At 39.8% G+C, this 23,049-nt stretch overlaps 1 protein-coding gene and 1 pseudogene across 2 annotated transcripts; both read right to left on the bottom strand.

Moving 5' to 3' along the window:
• Positions 1–4,969: 4,969 nt before the first annotated feature.
• LOC147445587 (pentatricopeptide repeat-containing protein At3g02330, mitochondrial-like) lies at positions 4,970–6,415 on the bottom strand. The gene is made up of 5 exons (XM_086524606.1): positions 6,407–6,415; positions 5,823–6,259; positions 5,449–5,617; positions 5,260–5,361; positions 4,970–5,170 (listed from the first exon to the last, which is right to left on the bottom strand). The coding sequence occupies exons 1-5, from the start codon at positions 6,413–6,415 to the stop codon at positions 4,970–4,972; spliced, it is 918 nt and encodes a 305-aa protein (XP_086380732.1).
• A 1,004-nt stretch (positions 6,416–7,419) lies between these two features.
• On the bottom strand, positions 7,420–10,385 carry LOC147445586 (D-3-phosphoglycerate dehydrogenase 2, chloroplastic-like; annotated as a pseudogene). The gene is made up of 6 exons (XR_015189920.1): positions 10,189–10,385; positions 9,927–10,111; positions 9,183–9,554; positions 8,894–8,988; positions 8,711–8,783; positions 7,420–8,626 (listed from the first exon to the last, which is right to left on the bottom strand). The product of XR_015189920.1 is annotated as a D-3-phosphoglycerate dehydrogenase 2, chloroplastic-like (transcript).
• Positions 10,386–23,049: the final 12,664 nt, after the last annotated feature.

Below are 23,049 nucleotides of genomic sequence, written 5' to 3'. Positions count from 1 at the left end.
GAGATTTTTGCACCATTGTAAAGCGACATGCGTGCAAGAGTTTGCATCATCTCGCCCTCTTTATCGTTGCTATCTTGCCGTCGATATGGACGGGATGGCTGAGGTAGGTTGGCAATATTGCCTTGATTGATGTCATCTTCTATGTTTTCAATGATGGGATCCATGTCAAAGAATGCGTCTAACATCTGCTCCATCTCTGCTTCTTGAAATGCCACTTCAGGTATTGGTTGGGAGGACTTAGTCGATGGCTATTCATTTGAAAATCGTCTTCTCTGGGATGAAGTTGGAGCAATATCTACTTGGAGTTTGATCTATTGTCTCCGGACCATGAGATCGATAATGTAGATCTTGTAGTTGCTCTATCGGAAAGAGACCGTGATTGCGTATGTGTTGGTCACAGATTTTTCATTTTCGAAAGATCTGATGCTTACAATGCGCAGAAGGACACGCCATCCTATCGTCCATACTTTATCTACCATTGATGCAGCAAATAATTAAAACACTCTAGTTGTTTTATAACTACACACTACTAACTACATGACAATAGATGACAACCTCACATTCTCTAGCCAGGCCCGATTCCCGCACACCTCGGTCTAGAGGTGCACGGAGATTAGGACCACATGGTAATAATGTTGTCTTTATTGGTCAATGACTATATATTAAGGTCTTTTAAGTATGTGTACGCTTTTGAAGTCTGATTGCGTTATTTTACTTTGTTTATCAATTTTCATTTGCGTTTTGAAGTACACAAGACATTTCCAAAGTCCGTTTGTGTTTTTCAACTATTTGCTGCTAGCTCTAACAAACTCACATTCTCTAGCCATGCCCGATCCCCGCACACCTCGGTCTAGATGTGCACGGAGATTAGGACCACATGATGAATGACTATATATTAGTGTTTTTGAAGTCTAGCTGCGTTTTTGATAACCTAAACCTAACCTATAACCTAATCTAAGCTAACCTATAACATATAACTTAATCTAACCTAACTTATAACCTAACCTATAACCAAATTAAACATAACCTATAACCTCACTTATAACATAACCTAACCGAGTCCTTTTTAACATCTGTTTGCGTTTTTTTCTACTATTTGCTGCTAGCTCTAACCTAACCTATAACCTAAACCTAACCTTATCTAACATAATCTATAACCTATAACCTAAACCTAATTTATAACTTAAACCTAACCTATAACCTTCGTTTGCATTTTTTGAAGTACATTAGTCATCTTCGAAGTCTGTTTGCGTTTTTTATACTATTAATTTTCCATTAGCTCTAACCTAACCTAACCTATAACCTAAACTAACCTATAACCTATAACCTAACCTAATCGAAGTCCGTTTGCGTTTTTTGAAGTACACAAATCATCTTCAAAGTCCGTTTGCACTTTTTCTACTATTAATTTGCCGCTAGCTCTAACCTAACCTATAATCTAACATAACCTACAACCTAAACCTAACCTAACTTAACCGAAGTCCGTTTGTATTTTTTGAAGTACACGAGTCATCTTCAAAGTCCGTTTGCATTTTTTCTACTATTAATTTGCCGTTAGCTCTAACCTAACCTATAATCTAACCTATAACTTATAACCTAACCTATAATCTAAACATAACATATAACCTAAACCTAACATATAACCTAACCGAATCGAAGTCTGTCTGCGTTTTTTGAAGTACACAGTCATCTTTGGAGCCCCTTTGTGTTTTTGCTACTATTAATTTGTCGCTAGCTCCAACCAAACCTATAATCTAACCTAACCTATAACCTAAACCTAATCTAACATAACCTATGACATAACCTAACCTATAACCTATAACCTAACATAATTGAAGTCTGTTTACGTTTTTTGAAGTACAAGAGTCATTTCCGAAGTTCGTTTGCGTTTTTTGTACTATTTGTCGCTAACTATAATCTAATCTATAACCGACACAATCTTGCATGGTGAATGGTGTGTATTCTAATCCAACCATTGTTGTCAAGGTGTTATCTTAAATAGATCTTCCTTTGATGAAACCTTATTGGCAAGGAGTGATACCCTTATCAAGAGTGGGATAGAGTCCTAGGACAATTGACTTGGCAATAATTTTGTAAGCTACTGACATCATGGTTATGGGCCATCAATGTTTCGGTTGGGAGCATCATATTTTTTTCGAACCAAACCTATAACCTAAACATTAGTTAACTTAACCTATAACCTAACCTAACTTTTATATACAACTTATAACCTAACGTATAACCTAACATGTTGCATAAACCTGACCTATAACCTAACCTAGACTATAACCTATAACATAACCTATAACCTAAACATAACCTATAACCTAAACCTAACCTATAAGCTAATCTAACCTAACCTATAAGCTAACCTAACGTAATTAACCTATAACCTAACCTAACCTAGCCTATAACCTAACCTATAAGCTAACTTAACCTAACCTATAACCTAAACCTAATCTAACATAACCTAACCTAACCTATAACCTATAACATAATTAACATATAACCTATACCCTAACCTAACCAAAACCTATAACTTAAACCTCATCAATCGCATGATGATGATGAGATGGTAGCGTAATTTCAAACAAAATTTCTTCAAAACATAATTTCAAGACAAAATTTTTCCATAGCATAATTTCGAAACAAATTTTCTTCAAAGCATAATTTCAAAACAAAATTTCCCCGTGGCATATTTTCAAATCAAAACTATCCCAAACCATAATTTCAAAACAAGTTTTTTCCAAAGCATAATTTCTAAACAAAATTGCATAAAAATTTAAAGCATTGAACTCCTAATGAATGAAATTTTATTTTGTCAATATACAATATAATTTAATTTTTTTTTAATATGCATAAAACTTTTGAGCACTTACATGCGGTCTATTTGAGCAAGAAAGGGTCTTGTAAACGTCTTCAAACCTACAAAAATGCACACACACACACACACACACACACACACACACACACACACACACACACACAATGTTAAACCTATACCCTAAACCTACAAGAAAACTTGAAAAGAATCTCACCTTGATGCTAAGGAGTAGTCCACAAGCAAGATCCTCACCTCCGGCAAGTTGTTGGGCACCAGATCTGCAGTAGGTGAGGAGGAGGAGAGCAAGAGAAGAGGCGCACAAACAAGAGAAATGCACAGGGAAAGACCCACGGATTTGGTTTTTACGGGGTCGGTCGGTACATGCGCTGGTGCAGGCACTGGAAAAAACATCGGAAGAGGCGTCGGAATACATATCTATATAGGCACCGGAAAAAACTCGGTACAGGCGTCGAAAATTTAAAAATGATTTTTTAAAAAATGTTCATCTCCCTCCATACGTACCTACACATATATCGACCTCCGCCATTGACGCCGGTAATTTGACGCCGAAATTTAAGTAACCTCTTGTAGTGCCTGAATTTTACTAAATAGCTAAGTACATCTACAACAGTCAAAGGTTGCCATGTGTTGCACAACCCGCAAATCAAAGCTTGAACCTATTGATCCAGAAAGCTTAGATTTTCCAAGAACGGCCATTCAAGGCCCTTCGACCTTAATTACTACTTGCTAACTTAAGGTGCAATCACCAACTTATATTGATACGAGATCTGAATTACCTCTAGCTAACCAATAAACGGTCCATGGGTGAGATAAGTAGCAAGCAGAGTTTACGACCTCACAATCGCTTCAAGGTAGGATTCAAACAAGACTTGTCAATGTTTCACAAAGCCTTCAAGCTAATCTTAAGAATGAAGAGCTCTTGCCGCAACCCCTCCCTAAAAAACAAAAGACAACACTAGAACTACTCCAGTAGTCTTGGTATCCCCACAATATGCAATGGACGAAGGTCAGAGCTACAACATCATTAGTGCTTGTAAATAAGTTCCTTGATACATTGAAAGAGATGTTACAACATTCAGAAGATCAAATGGAATAAGAAGTTTGGCTAGATTACAATAATTGCAAGTTCTCTGGGTTATGATCATTGTACGAGATAAATATTATAAAGCTCCAGTAAGTATGAGCTGACAAGACGGCAGTACAGCTTTATTATTACTCCTTGGTACATTCCTTGGGGATAGAAAGATTGTTCATAAATTAGACGAGCCTATTCCAAGCCCTCTATTAAGCTACAACATCATTAGTGCTTGTAAGTAAGTGTCTTGATACATTGAAAGAGATGTTACAACATTCAGAAGATCAAATGGACTAATAAGTTTGGCTAAATTACAATAATTTCAATTTCTCAGGGTTCGAGATAAATATTATAAAGCTCCAGTAAGTATGAGCTGACAAGACGGTAGTACAACTTTATTATTACTCCTTGGTACATTCCTTGGGGATAGAAAGGTTGTTTATAAATTAGACGATCCTATTCCAAGCCCTCTATTAAGCTCACCTCTTGCCAAGGCATTGAAAAAACTTGTCTCACTCTTGGATTTAAAAGAAATAAAAAATAAATACAAAGATGAGTTTACAAACTAATGGAATTATTTACCTCAATATGTTAAGATATGATTTAATAAAATCAACACTCAAGTATTCCAATGTGAATGTGTAAGAAAAGAAATACTAAAACAAAAACAAATTAACTTATAGTCTAAAAGATTAAGCAAAACAACAATCTTGTGTTATCACTTAAGACTTGATGAACGGCATCAATGGCAAGCTGATAAACCAAAAATCCATTGCTCATGGTCATTGCATGAAGACGTACGTTTCTCAAGGACACTGAAAGCAATAATCTAAATAGAAAACAAATGACAGAAGAAGATTGCATTCGTGCAAAGACTAAGAAGCGAAAGCAAAAATACCTTTAGTGCAAGCTTGTTAAGGTCCCGAGCCCTTGCATTGTTGAAGGTAAACCAAAGCTCTCTCAGTTTGGCCGACTTTAGCGTATCTTGCAATCAGACTCGTCCATGCAATTGTATCTTGCATCCTCTGTCTATCAAAAGCTTCCTATGTTTATGCAGGTGAATTGCATTTTGCATACATATCAACCAAAGTGCTCCTAAGACTGGAGTCTTTTTCTCGTAGCCCATTTTTAGACATCTGGGCATGCATTTCTTGGTCAAATTCCAAATCTTGTAAAGTGATAGATGCTTTCAAAATAGAAGCATATGTAATACCATCTGGTGAAAAACCCATTTGGTTCATGCGCTTAATCTACACCACGTTTATGTTCTACATACCGGTACATCCAAGTATTCCAAGAAACTAGATTTCAAGAGGGAAACATGTCAAAAACAACTTACAAGAGCGTTCTCGAAAACAATATCTTCTTCCAACAATCCCTTCTTCTCATTATCAACATGTATTTCTTCACCCTTCTCAATTGCTTCTATACTACTACATGCCTTCAAAGTACTCAGAAAATATAGTTGTGTTTGGCAGTACACCATCAAATTGCATCAGCTAAAAACATGCAATTTCACTATGATCACATTTTGAATAGCCAATAATAAGTGAAGTTCAAGCGATGTGTTTATACGAGATGGAAGCTCACTGAAACCCTCTTGTGCTTTCATAAAGATGCCACATTGGGCATATATATCAATTGACGTCATACCAAGAACAGAGTTTCCATGCAAAAAACCCATGGTTGCAATCTCCCTGTGTAAAGCCTCACATTTAACTACATGTCCTATGCTACCACAAGTTGCAAACTACATACATATATCACTGCATGTGGAGCTACACCCTCGAGTTGCACCTACTCAAAACATGCTATAGTTGTTTTCATGCAGCCTTGCTCAAAATATCCTCTTATCATCGCCATACAACAAACAACATCTCACACAGGAAGCATGTCAAAAACCTCTTGTGCTTTAAGAAGAGAGCCCAATCTTGCATACGAATCACACAAATTGCTTCAACAAAGCTATCCTCTTTCAACAAACCGCTCCTTGCGAGCTCTCCATTTATTTTTCTACATTCCTCTTCGTCTACATGTTTGAAAGCTTTCGCTAAATAAACAAATGTAACATCATCAAGAAGAACAAGTTTATGTTGCATCCTTTTGAAGCACTCCATCACCGCAATTCCATCCTTTCCCTCAATGTGTCCATCAATCAATGCATTCCAAGCAATTGCTTTTTCCTTCAACAACCTCTGAAGCACTTGTTGTGCATTGGCAATAAGACCACATTTGGCATAGAGGTTAACCAAAGAGCTTTTGATAATAACTGCATCTTTGTCAAGACAAGAAAACCTTGCAATCTCAAAATGTATCACCAGGCCCGTGCCTGCATATTTCTACATGGCATAAACCTTGAGTGACTATACAAAGTTTTTGCGCCAATATACGGGTGCATGCAAATCTAATGTGGCATACACTTCTTTCAACCGCCTGTTGGCTTGATGGTAGGAATGATTCAACACTTAACCTCTTCAGCTAGTCACAATTGCCATGGTCGTACCAATCATGTTTTCACTTTCCACCTGTGTGCATTTGATTAGAAATAGCATATTTTCACGATTAACGCATATTACACTATATAGATATTTTTTCACACAACAGATCTATTTTTCCCATTAACTTCAATGGGTTTCTAATTTAAGTATAAGGTTGATGTAGCCCCATATTTTTTTTATTGTGCATACAATTAAGTACAAAAAACTTGCATTTTTGTATCCTACATATCTATCATCTGCGTTTGTATGACTACACCCATATTTACTCATCTATATGTTTTACATCAATACACCTTGGCAATTCACCTTCATACTAACACCCACAAAGCATCAAAAACATCCAAACATATATGTTTTCCTATGACAATTCTAGACATAACTACAAAGCCCAAAAATTGTACGAATGAAAACATTGGCTTCCACATTGTGGCCATCTCATCTCTTTGAAACATATATACTTGTACCCAAATTGCTATTGCATGCTTAGATTTGGACGTAACCTACAAATTGACCATGTTCATTGAAAGAATTGAGCAATATTTGACATGATACATTTCTAACTCAACATGAGTTCGATTTTTATAAAATGGGAATTTTTTTTCTCGAATTTGTGTTGTTTGCTATGGGGGGTATTAGGTTCCTCAAAACTCAAAGAAAAGTACAAGACATAGTTATGAGTCTATATGCACAATCAAACTTGCCTTTCTATTGCATATACATTGCCAAAATTTTTATCAAAGTGCAAAATTTGTCCATAAATCTACATGACATTATTTTTATGAATAGATCATAACTTCAAATACATAGAGTATCGATCCATGCATTAGAAGCATTTGTAAACCTTTATAATGACAAATGTTCTATGGCCAATTTTATGAAAAATATGCAAAAGTAGTACACGTTATCTGACACAATTTAGGTTCGAACGTACTCATGAAAGACAATTTTAGACTTGGAATCCATAGCCCAAAATAACTCTTAAGTTTTTTTCAGCTCATAAGCTATTTTGTGGATATCAAACACTCTAAGAACACATTGGCTTTTCTTGGAATAATTCTAGGAAATTGCTTGGTTAAGAGGACATAAAAATGTCCTATTACCAATCTAGTGTTAATTAATTAATAAAGAAACTCCTTGGCTATTTTTACAAGTTTTAGGTCCTTGTCACACAAGAGCTGCCATACAAAGCAAAAAGGATTTTCCTAGGTGTCTTGTGTCACATGGACGGGGGATAATCTACAAATTAGTGTATTTCCTAAAGATTAGCATCCAACTAGGCTAGCGCAGGTGTGCATCCCATCAACTGTGTAACACAACTCACAAATCGATTGTCGGTTGCTTGCTTGTTGTGAGCAAGGGGTAACCGGCCAAGTTATATTTTTGCTATGGCGAAAAACAAGCCAGCTCAAAAGTCGCACACGTCCAAGCAAACGTGTGTGACAAGGGCCTCAAGCTATGTTTTGAATTCTTGTATGGACATTCATAGCTGTTCTATTAAAAAAAACATAATAAATGGCTACTTGAAAAGAAAGGAGAGGCATCTGCCATTGCATGGGAATTACTTTTTATGGGAGATCAAAGGAGGGGAAATTTGACGCGTGCTATGCTTCCAAGAGTGCAAAGGAGATAATCTTCTTCACACTATTGAGTGCTATCGAAAGCTATCGAACCCATGTCTCATAATCAAAAGTTGAGAAACATCAACCCCTCTACAGCTGGTATGCCTTCAATCCTCTGCAATGCCACCACGCTCGGCTCATCATCGACCCTGCCTACCTTCAAGAGGCGAGGGGTGCACCCATGCTTCAAGTTGCCTTCAAAAGCTATCTCACCGGAATCCGGAAGCTGGGCAATTGCAAACTTGGACTCCACTTGGGCTGTCTTCACCTGTATGCTCTTCAGACGACCTCCTACAAAGCCCTCCTCTTCATCTGATAGGTCGATGTCCTCTGCGATTACCAAGCCCTGCTGCTCTGCCAGATAATCTGCATTCACCAAATTTACCTTTGTCCTGGAATTTTCCACCAATCCCTTGATGATCATTGGACGCAGCAAAAATGTTTCCAGGTTTCTCACAGCTACCGGCCGACACCAATATTTTCTGTACAAGACTTTCACACTTTTGACTGCACTTCCGACTGCCACTTGCTGCATAAGCTGGCCAAGTTTCTTTGCTAAGGGCATGTATGGAGCTAGAGATTCAAGCACCTGTTAAAAAGACAGATTTTCATCAACGTTTAGTAGGTTATCGCTGCTGGAAATATCCCCAGGATCTCTAGCGGAAACACATACATTTTTATGCACCCCCCATGCATTCACAGCAGAGAGAGAGGAATGTCTCCCTGCAAAGCACTGAGGACCTCCTCTGCAATCTCCATAGCATCACCTTGCTGTCCTAGTCACACACATTCTCCAACATGAATAAATATGACAAGAAGGCTCGATGAAGAAATAAATACAAAAAAAAAAAAAAACGTCGTCATGCTTGCTCGTGGATGAGGCTTCACGATAACATTCTTATGACCGGCCAGCTTGTTATCAAGCTTTGATGGCTCCTCTGTGAACAAGGCCTGCAAAGTCCAAAATGAGTCAAAGCCTCATCGAAAAAAGCTACGTTGTGCACACCCGGCCTGGAAGCATACAGAATTGCTTGTAGTGAAGTCAAGCATTAGTTTCTCTCCTCTTCACTTGGTTTTCGGTAAAAAGGGCTCTATTGAGAAAGAAAGCACTGTCATGATACCATTTAATTACGGTCTTGAAGTACCTTCGCAACCACCCCACTGTCCAGTGCTTCAAGGAGAGCTTCCTATCAAAGACACCTTCACCATCGCTTATGATCGTTACACCTTTTCCTGGAGCCTGGCAAAGATCTCAGCATTGAAAGCCTTCTTCGTTGCTGTGGTCAGAGATACATGCAAAGAGATAACATCTACGAGGGCAAGTGATCACTCAAAGGAATCAAGTCTCCAACTGTCATCATCGAGGGAACCATGAGGGTGATGGGAGCCAAAGAACAACCGGCTCCTATATAACCATGCATCCGTTTTCGACTTCTCTTCCAGCGATGCTTGTATGGCTCCAACCTTGCCCCGTCCCACAACGGCAACGTCCAAGGAAGTTCTGGTGCCCCGCATCTCTGCACACCACCAAAAGTTCTTATGAGCACAATTAATAGGAAAAATGAAGTACTACTAATCCTTTGTGACTTTGCTTGCCCCAGCATGTAGTCGTCAGCCAACAACATCCAAACATCATGTTAGCTAGTGTGGAACGAGGTCCAAAGTAACCACTTAAGTAACAATCAGCACAAAATGAGACGACAAAAGCCAGGCACTGATGTTGTGATTATAGGACGTATTATATCTGTAAATTGAGCTCCATAGCTTCTTTTGGATGACTTATCATGTGGTGTTGTGCTGTAGAGCCAGTGTATGTATATAACCTTGAGAAACCCATTTCACAGTGATCCCTTTTTTTAATTAGTGGAGTTATGGCTATGAGAATGCACCGTTCAAAATACTCTGAACATGCAGAGCTGCCGATTGAGGGTGTGGGTTAGTGGCGTTCACAACAAGACAACCATATTCAGTAGCAGCTTGAAGATCCACATAGAGAAGGCCTGCACCCGCCTTGCCAACAACCTTGAGGCGGCCTTTCGAAGCCTCGAAGAGCTGCCGGGTCACCATCGTATCACTGCCTACGATGAGTGCGTCACAAAGAGACATCTTCGCGCAGAGGTCCGCAGGTGAGAGACTGTAGAAGCAGTCCACATTGGCAGAATCTTGAGGCCGCTCTCCGTGAGCTTTTGATCCGCTACCAATATCGAGGGACGAGCTGGCACCTCAGTCGTGGAGACTGCAGCAAGCTGGGGAACAAGGGCGGAATGGACGCGTTTCATGCACATGCGCCTGCAAAGAAGCGCATCGGAAGCGGGGCACCGCAGTGATGCAACGCGCCAAGCAGCCATAGGCGAGCTCCGTGTTCAACGCTAGAAAAATAACCTAGGTAAAAAGTTCACCTCTACATTTTATGTTGGGAAAATTACCAAAATACCCCTCTAATTTGTGGAAATTCCTTCTAATTCCCAAAATGCCCTTCAAACTTTCCAACATTCCCAAAATACCCATGGACAGGAGATTAAACATCTCCAATGACAATTTTTTTTTGTAGCTTTCATAAGAAGATTGATTGTCTATTATTGTAAGATGTTAAAACTAGAATTTGAAATGGTTACGTAGGGTTTAACAATGAATTCTTTCATTATTTTTAGAGGAAAATGCCTTTTTTTGCTAGCTAATTCATGAGAAATTATGTGTTCAGCAGTCAAAAATGGATCTCAATTGTCAAAAGGAATAAACTCTAAAAGATCCAGAGCAATCCACCCAAAATAGACATAAGGGCATTTTGGAATTTTTGAAATTTGAGGGGTATATTGGGAATATCCACAAATTAGAGGGGTATATTGGTAATTTTTCCTTCTATGTTTGGTGGCATTGTCAAGACTCAAGCCTCCTGACTTAGGCCATGTCACAAAATGGGCGTCTGATGTGGCCTTTCTTGGGCACGTGCCTCGAGTCACACGAGGCGGATGGCAAACTGGTTAAAAATTATGAACATGACTTTTCATTTTTTGCAAACCAATCATCTACGTGTAAGCCACCATGGGCAGGGTTTGGGGGGAAATGGCTGCCATCAGACGGACATTGATGGTCAAGAGATAGCACCCATGCTGAACTAGAAGGCCATGACCTCCGCTATGCGCTACTGGGAAAGTCCATGGTGGTGTTTTCTATTGGACTAGCTCATGCTCCAACTTGCCTATCTGGATGAATGTGACTCGGGCCTTAGAGAGGAGGATCACCAAGCACAATAGCTCTTGTTTAACTATCTTATCTTGAATGTACTCATCGTATCGACTTGATTTTTGTGAAAGGATTGCCAAGCTATGCATGAAGGTCCAATTTGAAGAATACCACTATTAGTAACAAGTCAAGAGTATATTATCCTAGGTCGAATTTGGCATACCAATCAAACTCCAAGAGAAGACATTCACTTATGGAGTTCTCTAGAACACAATATAACATTAGGAAATTTCAGAGGTCATTTGGAGGGCCATATGAAGAGAGAGAAAAATAGAGCGCGTCCAATGAGCACGAAGGCTACGTTACGTAGGAAAGTACGTGGAAAGACTCAAAAAATAGGAAAATAGCATAAAACTTTCACGAATCTAGGATTGTAGCATCGTAATTTCCTTCCTTTTACCGAGCTTTTAGGTGCTTGCATGTGGTCCCACTTCTGATATTCTCTTATGGTCATTAACGTACTGGAGGGTGACCATTAAGCCCGCACAAGATATTGGAATTCTAAAACACTTTCCCTCCATTAGAATGCTTTCAAAGTGAATCTCCCTCCACTAAAGCTTTTCTCTGAGAGCTATGGCGTCCACGTCTTCTCGCCCAAGAGGCTCCAGGTGTTTACTGTCTCTCACACCAGCAACCAACAACTGCACTTTGCCTAGAAGGCCAAGTAGTAGCATATCCTCAATTACAATACCAGCTTCAATAAGTGCAGAGAACCAATGGGTTGGACAAAGGATAAACAAAGGTTCATGGGTCCTCATGCAACCAAGAACACCCAAGAGGTCTAGTGGTATCAACGTTTACCGCTCAGCATGGAAGGCCAGAGTGTTGGATTTCAAAGTTGAAATCGGCAAAAGATCTGTAAAGGAAGTTCTTGTTCAGCATGTGTTTACCCATCCTGAGGTGATAGCAAACTGTGGAAATGTATCAGATATACATCAACCACGTTGCAATTATAAGTACTCTTGACATGTGAACTTACTGATACTCTCATTATAACTTTTCTTATATATTTTGCAATGTTTCTCCCGCTTGTTACGAGCAATGTCTCCATTCTTCACAGCTCAATTACATTAGATTTGTCATTTGTACTTATTGATACTCTTAGTTTAACTCTTCTTATATATATTGCAGATGTTTATCCCTCTTCTTATGAGCAATGGGAGCCTGTGGAGTGCATAATAGGCCTCTTCCATGTTGTTCATGCCCACATTGGTTCTCTACAGTATTCAGAGAGGAGTAGCAAAAGACTGGGTGATGAGGGAATCTTTTTTTATGACCACTTTTACCAACTCAGCTCAGGGAATAAGAATGGCATGTTGGTGAAAGTGCCTCTACCAACCGATTAGAACACTGTGGACTGGCCAGTTCCCGAGGAAACAATGGTGGAGGCAATGCGAAGTAAGCTCTACAAGGATATACAAAGGTCTCTACGTAGCTCTATTCCTACCAAATTGGTTAGAATTGCAAACTTCTGTCCTGTTGCACTCTTCATAGAGCTGTTTCATAGCTACAATATCCGAGTTACGAAAACTACGTTCATGTGCAAGTCATTTCAGCAGTCATCCTGTGACAAACTTCTTGACAAAGGATGGTATGCAAAGGAAGAGATTGGTTTACGGTGCGAGGTCGCGCTTGATACTCTAGTTGTTAAGTACATGATTGCAAGCCAATCACTGTTACTCTCGTTTTGGTATATGCGATCACAAATGCTCAACGGTAAGTACATTCCTATGGACCAGGTTTCTGCAGGTTTGGAAGATAATCCTGCTGTGGATGTGGAAGTGATTGATAAAGAGCATGGCCTACTGTTGGTGGTTACAATAAGGGAGCTATGCAGTCTTCAGCATTTGCGGCATGACATAATTGAAGAGTCAATGGACAAGGACCTATCAGGTTTTTCCTTTTTCCTAGCTGGCCGTAAGGTGATGCGGCGAAGGGAAAAAGATATTTTGTGCAAAGAGTTGGATGGTCGGGTTGAAGTAGTGTCAATGTAATAGATATTCTTGTGAACCCAAGTATATACAAATGACTTTCAAGACATGAAGTTTATTGAGCTCATTTTTCAATTGTGCCCTGTGAAAAAGTGTGCTTGAAATACATTTCTTTACCATGTCAAATCTCTCTCTCTCTCTCTCTCTCTCTCTATGTTAGACAAGACAAAGACATGATAGAAGAGTCATCTTAATTCATTAGAAAGTACAAACTCGTCTGTGAACAATGGACTGAGATACAATTTCTGTAAGTATGGAATCAGAATGTCTTCAAGGTAAAAATCGAAGGAATGCCCCTCGAAAGAAGGTGGTGAGACAGTTGTTCCTGGCGGATTTAGTTCTCCCTTTTCAGGAGTATCATCAATTAGTAGTGTATTAGTTGCATCAAAGGGTACACCGATTTGGCTAGACGGTTTGTACAAAAGAGGTAAGTGTGGTTTTTTAGGGTGGTAGTGGCCCTCAACGGTAACACATTTTCTTTGATCATACAAAAAGGCAAAATCTGACGTGTGAGCGTGGCATACACTGCAAACTATTGCAACTAGTGGCGACAAGTTTTGCCTTTGCATTAAAGACCATATGGCAACTCTGAAGCGCGGAAGAAGAAACTGAATAAATTCCTTGGTTCCTGGACGAACCACGACTCAACAAGTTCCCATCCGAAACGTTTGCAAATCCTCAAAGGGTCCTCTGTCACCAAGAGGCACCCGCATCAGCAGCAATCCATTGACGTCCAAGATAATCAACCTCTGTAAAAGTTGACAAGTACATATAAGTAGTTAGAAGCTGAACATATTTTGCCATACTTGAATAGACATTACCGGAACAACCGTATCCACAGGTAGCAAGGGTCCATACTGGGTCTCTGTAGTGTTCATGTCGTTGTTGCTCTCCTCTGCTTTATCTTCATAGTCATCATTCACATCTTCATCAGGGGTCTCCCCCATGGCTCTTTCTGCCTCATTCAAGGTTTCCTCCAAGGTCTTTTCCTCTCCCTCGGTTGATCGGCTTGCCTCATACATCCTTGCCTGATCCATATCATTTTGGTCATCCCTAGGCCTGCTTTCCTCATCCATATCCTTTTGCTCATCTATAGGCCTGCTTTCCTCATCTTAGGTTTCAGCCATAGGCTCTTTTGGCTCCTCCACTGGCTGACTTGGCTCTTTCATTGTCTCCTCTGGTTGTACCCTAGCACCTTAGTGTGCCTTGTATCTCTTTTGCAGGCACTGAGTTCTCTGAAATAAAGCGGTCCACTACATCTTCACTAACACTATTTAGGCACATGAAAACAATGCATAACAAGAAAAAACAAAAAGATTACTTAACTAAGACAATGTAGCCAACCAAGAAGCATCACCTTAATGCTCGGATTCTTTTCTTGAGACCTCCTGATGCAACCTGCAATGTTTCAAGATTACGCAATTTCTTCTTTCGGATACGACCACCCAAGATGGTGTCCTTCATTTGACAACTTCGCACCTTTCCTTTCAGTTCTTGTACCTCTGTTTTATGTTGCAAAATGGTAACTTGATCTGTAGAATGTAAATGTGAAAGGCGAACAATCTCACATTGTTGAGCTTGGAGAATGCTCTTGTAAGTTTCAGCTTCTCTTGTAAGTGATTTACAATAACCCAGAAGGCCCTTTTCTCCATCACCAGCAAAGGTCAATAAGCTTGTAGGATTAACAAACGGTGGAGACGCATTAGTCATTGGATTCTTAGGGTAGAGAGAGCCTCTCGTCCAGATATCTATGTGTTTAGCTCCTTGAGTTCTGAGCGTGTCTATGGAAGCGGGAGGTATATGTGTGTTTGTTTTACTGCGCTTAATCAATGGTTGGTACTCATTGTCCAAATCAATGTGAAGGTGATATTTGGCTCGTTTCTGGGTAACATTTGTGCCATTTGAGGAGTGCGCCATTAGCCAAATGTGCAGTTTAATGGAAAGTGAATAGCGGCTGCGCCTTCCTCCCTCCATGTTAGCCTCATTCCCTCCATATTGACGAGGTTCATTCAATGCAACTGAAAAGAGGATTATCCCTCAATCACTACGAACGAATGTTCAGAAGAGTAAGGAATCTACTTAAAGTACACTTTTTGAACTTTTACTATGAAAGACCCAGCTCTTTTATTTGCCATTTTTTCTAGAGAGAGAGTGCAAAAAATACATTTTCTTAGAAGGCCCTCCAAATGACCTCCAAATATAGATATAGGAAGTTATGCTGAGTTATGCGAGGATGAGAGAGAGATCTCTTAAAGCCACAAATATTTTATTTGAAGAATTTTGCTCCGTGTTGTAAAAGCTCTGGCTCTCTAAGTACCTTCCATGGTGTATAACGCTCTTTTCTACTCGCGCTCACATCTTTTGATTGAAAATTCTGAGTTTTCGACTTGCCTCTTCTATCACTCAATTCATTGCGTCATTGTATTTATATGCGTCATTACGTCATTGTATTTAATGGTCTTTACATCATTGTCTACTCTATTCATTCAATATTAAGTTTAAATATTCGTGTGTTCAATGCAGGTATGGATGATGAGGAGTTTCTTTCTTCTTTGTCATCGCAGCAGAGACAGTGGTACGTGGAGCGTCATCGCTCTGGCGCATCATCGCGCGTTCCTACTCCATCCGCATCTCCCTCTCTTTCGGAGCATTCGGCGCGCTCCGAAGCTTCGGTGTCGACGAGACGATCTTCACACTCGTCTAGACACCGGCGCTCTAGTGGTGGCGGTGGCGGTTGTTGTGGGGATTCCGCCGCCGATGCCTCCACACTGCCTCGTGTTCGACGAGGCTCTTTACCCTCCCCTTTTTTTGCCCGCCCCCACACCAGCCACAGCATCGCCATCTACGCCAGGTTTTGCACGGCTAACTGTTCCTAGCAGCTACACACCTCTACCTACTCCGCCAGGAGCCACCCCAGTCGACACTCCTCGCTTCAGGGCCCAAACGCCGGTGGAGACACCTAACGTCCGTACCCCCATCGACACGCCGCTAGAGACCCCTGCCGGGACACCCGGGTTCACGCGTCACCGGCCAGAGGGCTTGCCTTACTCCGTCGACTTCAGCGGCGGCATCATCATGGATGATGACGGCAAGAAGGTGATCTCGCGCATGCGTGGTCTTTGCTCTCAGCTGTTTAGATACTACATACTAAACAAATGGAGTGAAGTACCAAGTGGTTTAAAAAACAGAGTCATCAGCATACTTCATGATGAGTTTCCCGTTCCAACACGGGATCAACGCTTCAATGAAGACCTGATGAAGATTCGAATGCGCGAATACTGCAAACACAAGCGTTCCGAAGTGCAAAAAGCAATCAAGCATGGGTGGAACAGGCCAGATTGGCTGGCCAAAGAAGATTGGAAGAATGCGAAGAAAGCAGCGCGCAAGAATCCCGACAAGTGGAAGCAACAAAAGGATGCAGCCAGAGCGCGAGTAGAGGCAGGGAGCTCGCACCACTTGGGGAGCGGTGGATGGGCATCATTTGAGGCCGATTTTGTAAGTGTTTTCGCATTGCTCTTTATGTTCGATAGTTTAGGGTTTATGAGTTTTTTAATTCTAACATAATGAAATCTTTGTATGTTTTGACAGTGGTCGATGACAAGACGTGATCCCACACCGTACGAGCGCGAGTACACAGGCAGGAAGGGCTTAAACGCCCTGATGGACATTCTCAGTTCTCGCGGCGGCATGGTTAGTATTAGGGTTTACTCTTTTCTATTTTTTGTATTGTTTTATAAATGTCGTTATATGTTTATACTTACTGAAAGCTGTCTTATTGTCTTTTTTTGCAGAATCCGACAGATACGCCGCTTGGACGCGATGAGACGTCTGACTAGACGACGTCAGTTTAGCCGTAGCTAGATAGCATTAGTTTAGGGTTTCTCATAGCTTATGTATCATGAGACGGATTTTATACGTCTTTTTGAACCATGTATATTATTACATTTGTCACCGCAGTTCATTTTGCCAATCAATTCTTTATGCCTATGATGTTGTACAATTGTCATTATTACATTTGCCAATCAATTCATTTTGCCTATGATGTGTACAATTGTCAATTTTATGCTTGTCAATTTTGCAAACAATGCATCTTGTGGGTGACTATTTTGGGTCTATTATCTACCCTTGCACTTTTTTTAAAAAGTGAATCAAGTACAATATGGTTGATGGGTGGCAGGGCATTCAATGCCCTGTCACCAAAAAAAATTTCTCTCGGGCGTCGCTATAATCGTCGCTATTTATGGCTCTGGAACGTCGCTATAAGCGTCGCTATAGACTTCTGTGTAAACGTCGCTATGACCGTCGCTATAACTGTCGCTATGAGCGTCTCTATATAGCGACTCTTATAGCAACGCCTATAGCGACGCTCTCATAGCGACGCTATTAGCGACGGTTTTAGCGACGCCGGGGGTTATAAAAACCCAGTGTATTTCCGTCGCTAACAGCGTCACAAACAAAACCTCTTGTAGTGCTTCAAAACATAATTTCAAGACAAAATTTTTCCATAGGATAATTTCGAAACAAATTTTCTTCAAAGCATAATTTCAAAACAAAATTTCTCCGTTGCATATTTTCAAATCAAAATTATCCCAAACCATAATTTCAAAACAAGTTTTTTCCAAAGCATAATTTCTAAACAAAATTGCATAAAAATTTAAAGCATTGAAATCCTAATGAATGAAATTTTATTTTGTCAATATACAATATAATTTAATTTTTTTTTAATATGCATAAAACTTTCGAGCACTTACATGCAGCCTATTTGAGCAAGAAAGAGTCTTGTAAACGTCTTCAAACCTACAAAAATGCAGACACACACACACACACACACACACACACACACACACACACACACACAATGTTAAACCTATACCCTAAACCTACAAGCAAACTTGAAAAGAATCTCACCTTGATGCTAAGGAGTAGTCCACAAGCAAGATCCTCACCTCCGGCAAGTTGTTGGGCACCAGATCTACAGTAGGTGAGGAGGAGGAGAGCAAGAGAAGAGGCGCACAAACAAGAGAAATGCACAGGGAAAGACACACGAATTTGGTTTTTACGGGGTCGGTTGGTATAGGTGCTGGTGCAGGCACTGGAAAAAACATCGGAAGAGGCGTCGGAATACATATCTATATAGGCGTCGAAAAAAACTTGGTACAGGCGTCGGAAATTTAAAAATGATTCAGAGAGCTTAGATTTTCCAAGAACGGCCATTCAAGGCCCTTCGACCTTAATTACTACTTGCTAACTTAAGGTGCAATCACCAACTTATATTGATACGAGATCTGAATTACCTCTAGCTAACCAATAAACGGTCCATGGGTGAGATAAGTAGCAAGCAGAGTTTACGACCTCACTCTCGCTTCAAGGTAGGATTCAAACGAGACTTGTCAATGTTTCACAAAGCCTTCAAGCTAATCTTAAGAATGAAGAGCTCTTGCCGCAACCCCTCCCTAAAAAACAAAAGACAACACTAGAACTACTCCAGTAGTCTTGGTATCCCCACAATATGCAATGGACGAAGGTCAGAGCTACAACATCATTAGTGCTTGTAAATAAGTTCCTTGATACATTGAAAGAGATGTTACAACATTCAGAAGATCAAATGGAATAAGAAGTTTGGCTAGATTACAATAATTGCAAGTTCTCTGGGTTATGATCATTGTACGAGATAAATATTATAAAGCTCCAGTAAGTATGAGCTGACAAGACGGCAGTACAGCTTTATTATTACTCCTTGGTACATTCCTTGGGGATAGAAAGATTGTTCATAAATTAGACGAGCCTATTCCAAGCCCTCTATTAAGCTACAACATCATTAGTGCCTGTAAGTAAGTGCCTTGATACATTGAAAGAGATGTTACAACATTCAGAAGATCAAATGGACTAATAAGTTTGGCTAAATTACAATAATCGTAATTTCTCAGGGTTCGAGATAAATATTATAAAGCTCCAGTAAGTATGAGCTCCTTGGTACATTCCTTGGGGATAGAAAGGTTGTTTATAAATTAGACGAGCCTATTCCAAGCCCTCTATTAAGCTCACCTCTTGCCAAGGCATCGAAAAAAATTGTCTCACTCTTGGATTTAAAAGAAATAAAAAATAAATACAAAGATGAGTTTACAAACTAATGGAATTATTTACCTCAATATGTTAAGATATGATTTAATAAAATCAACACTCAAGTATTCCAATGTGAATGTGTAAGAAAAGCAATACTAAAACAAAAACAAATTAACTTATAGTCTAAAAGATTAAGCAAAACAACAATCTTGTGTTCTCACTTAAGAGTTGATGAACGACATCAATGGCAAGCTGATAAACCAAAAATCCATTGCTCATGGTCATTGCATGAAGACGTACGTTTCTCAAGGACACTAAAAGCAATAATCTAAATAGAAAACAAATGACAGAAGAAGATTGCATTCGTGCAAAGACTAACAAGCGAAAGCAAAAATACCTTTAGTGCAAGCTTGTTAAGGTCCCGAGCCCTTGCATTGTTGAAGGTAAACCAAAGCTTTCTCAGTCTGGCCGACTTTAGCGTATCTTGCAATCAGAGTCATCCATGCAATTGTATCTTGCATCCTCTGTCTATCAAAAGCTTCCTATGTTTATGCAGGTGAATTGCATTTTGCATACATATCAACCAAAGTGCTCCTAAGACTAGAGTCTTTTTCTCGTAGCCCATTTTTAGACATCTGGGCATGCATTTCTTGGTCAAATTCCAAATCTTGTAAAGTGATACAATCTTCCATCGCTTATGATCGTTACACCTTTTCCTGGAGCCTGGCAAAGATCTCAGCATTGAAAGCCTTCTTCGTTACCAACTATTTGAGGGGTATATTGGGAATATCCACAAATTAGAGGGGTATATTGGTAATTTTTCCTTTTATGTTTGGTGGCATTGTCAAGACTCAAGCCTCCTGACTTAGGCCATGTCACAAAATGGGCGTCTGATGTGGCCTTTCTTGTGCACGTGCCTCGAGTCACACAAGGCGGATGGCAAACTAGTTCAAAATTCTGAACACGGCTTTTCATTTTCTGCTAACCAATCATCTACGTGTAAGCCACCATGGGCAGGGTTTGGGGGGAAATGGTTGCCATCAGACGGACATTGATGGTCAAGAGATAGCAGCCACGCTGAACTAGAAGGCCATGACCTCCGCTATGCGCTACTGGGAAAGTCCATGGTGGCGTTTTCTATTGGACTAGCTCATGCTCCAACTTGCCTATCTGGATGAATGTGACTCGGGTCTTAGAGAGGAGGATCACCAAGCACAATAGCTCTTGTTTAACTATCTTATCTTGAATGTACTCACCGTATCGACTTGATTTTTGTGAAAGCATTGCCAAGCTATGCATGAAGGTCCAATTTGAAGAATACCACTATTAGTAACAAGTCAAGAGTATATTATCCTAGGTCGAATTTGGCATACCAATCAAACTCCAAGAGAAGACATTCACTTATGGAGTTCTCTAGAACACAATATAAAGTTGACACAACCCTTACGTCATTTGTTATACCTGCAAATGAAAGCATGACATCGAGGCGCAACAACATTGACCAATTTACACTGCACAATGTGAAGTCTCTCTCTGTGCCACTCTTACTACCTAGGTGTCCCCCCTCCGTCTCTCCCTCTCTCAAGTAGTCGTTTTTATTTCTTGATTCGTAGCTCATGCATGTATTGGTTGTGTGAGAAGTAGCCTTTAGTGGAAATTCTAGTCGTGAGACTGAGTACATGGAGGCAGCTTTCTCGCTACTGTTGAGTGCATTTGGCTCAAATGCCTTACGAATGCCTTGGGCGTTGGAAAGTAGCCTGTGATCACCACTCTATGGTCGAACAAAGCACATCAAAATGTGTCACCATTATGTTTGGGAGAGACTTTCTATAGGTAAGGTTAGCTAGACCTATGTACATATGTAGCACTAACCTATTGATCTTTTTGAAGATTTTTGCAAAGGTTTTAGCTTACACCAAATAACATAGGGTTGGCACTTCCGTGTACATGAGAGCCATTTCTTGTTCACTGCATCACTCTCACGGGGGAATTTGTTACCCAAATATGGTAACAAATTAAATCTTTGTTCACCACATAATTTTTAGGGGCATTTGTTATCATATTTTGGTGGTGATATGTGTCAATACACTTAGGATGACTAGGGCACTTTTTCCTCTCACTAGGGTTTTATTTTCCCTTCTCTTGTATTTATGCCCACCAATCTAGCAAACCTTATCTTTGTGTTAGCACACTTAGGATGATTGGGGAACCTTTTCCTCTCACTAGGGTGTTTTTTTCCTAGTCGACTTGTATTTATGTCCACCAATCTTGCAAACCTTATCTTTGTATTGGCACACTTAGTGATACTGCTTCCTATAGTACGCGCTCATGAGCTTCTTCTTCATCTTTCCATCTTTGCGTGCATTCTTGCAACCGTAATATTCCAAAGGGCTTTCCTTAGAGCCCTCTTAGGCTTTATCAACAACTTTGTTGCACAAGTCACTTAAAGGCACAAAAATGGCTCTCTCTCTAAACTAGCCACAATCTTGTGCTTTGCACACACGCCCCTCTTTACATATCTCTAATGTGTCTACACAAACCTAGCATATGTACGAATTCTCTATTTAGTGGATATGTGATTGAGAGTTCAATCATCAAGAAATACAAGAACCAATTTTGTCACCCTTAGAAGTGGTTTTTAGAGAAGTAATGACACCAACGTGGTGATAACCAAGTCTTCTCAATATAAACGTTGTTCTATGGTTTCTGGTTCGTGCTCTTTACACTACAATGAGGAAATTCATGACGAGATGTTGTTCCTTTTAAAATGGTTACACTTATAACCTTAGAAAACATTCAAGTCCCTTCATAAACTATGCCAAACATAGCTAACATGATGAGCAACAACAACCTATTGCTTCGTGGGTGTTTTATCAATGTGCTATTCCTTGGGATGCTCTATTGATATTGTATGTGAAAAAGTTTTTTTATTCCTTCACGGAGTTAAAAGGGCTATGCTCCCATTTCCCTTCTTTACTGCATCTTTACCATTTTGCAAAAACAATAAAATGTAATAGAAAGATGTAAAAAAAGCATAAGGAACGTTAAAGAATTTAAGATGGTCTGTCCAAGAATAAAGAATAGTATTTTCAAGGGTGTGTGTGTGTGTGTGTGTGTGAATGTCAAAAAATCGAATTCTTACTTTTAGATTCAACATAATTTAGTTATGTCGAAGGGTGAAAAGGGATCCTCTACCCAAAGCAACATGACTAGCTATGGCTCTATTTTCTCTACCCCATAGTTGAGGATGGCTATGATTTCAAGGGAGAGGTAATGTCATAAATATTAATTTCTAGTCTTCTAAAAGTATTTTCCATCTTAATTTGGCCATTTAAGTCCAAGAAAAATAAAAAGAGAAGAAGTGAAATTGATTAACTACTGATGGACCAACCCGGTCAAGGCTTAGGACCAAAAGGAGAAAAGTCGATAAAAGAGCAAGGGTAATTGCAATTTAGTTATCTCAGTCATAGGTACAGGTCAAGGAAAGATGAATATATCCTTATAATCCTTCATCAATTGGATGTCTTGCTAGTTGCATCCATCGTGTATCTTCAAAAGGATAGTTCTTAAATTTGGCATGTAGGATAGCTAACAACTATTTTTCATGTATGCATATATTATTTGCTTGGTCATCCAATCTCCTACTTTTGTATACTATGGCATGCCCTTCTTGAAACAAAACAGCTCTAAGGCATTGTCCACAAGCATCACATTG

The sequence above is a fragment of the Adiantum capillus-veneris genome, chromosome 12 (genome assembly GCF_014529385.1).
Source record: "Adiantum capillus-veneris isolate H3 chromosome 12, ASM1452938v2, whole genome shotgun sequence".
In the NCBI taxonomy this organism is placed as follows: domain Eukaryota; kingdom Viridiplantae; phylum Streptophyta; class Polypodiopsida; order Polypodiales; family Pteridaceae; genus Adiantum; species Adiantum capillus-veneris.
This window is presented reverse-complemented; position numbering and strand designations above follow the sequence as displayed.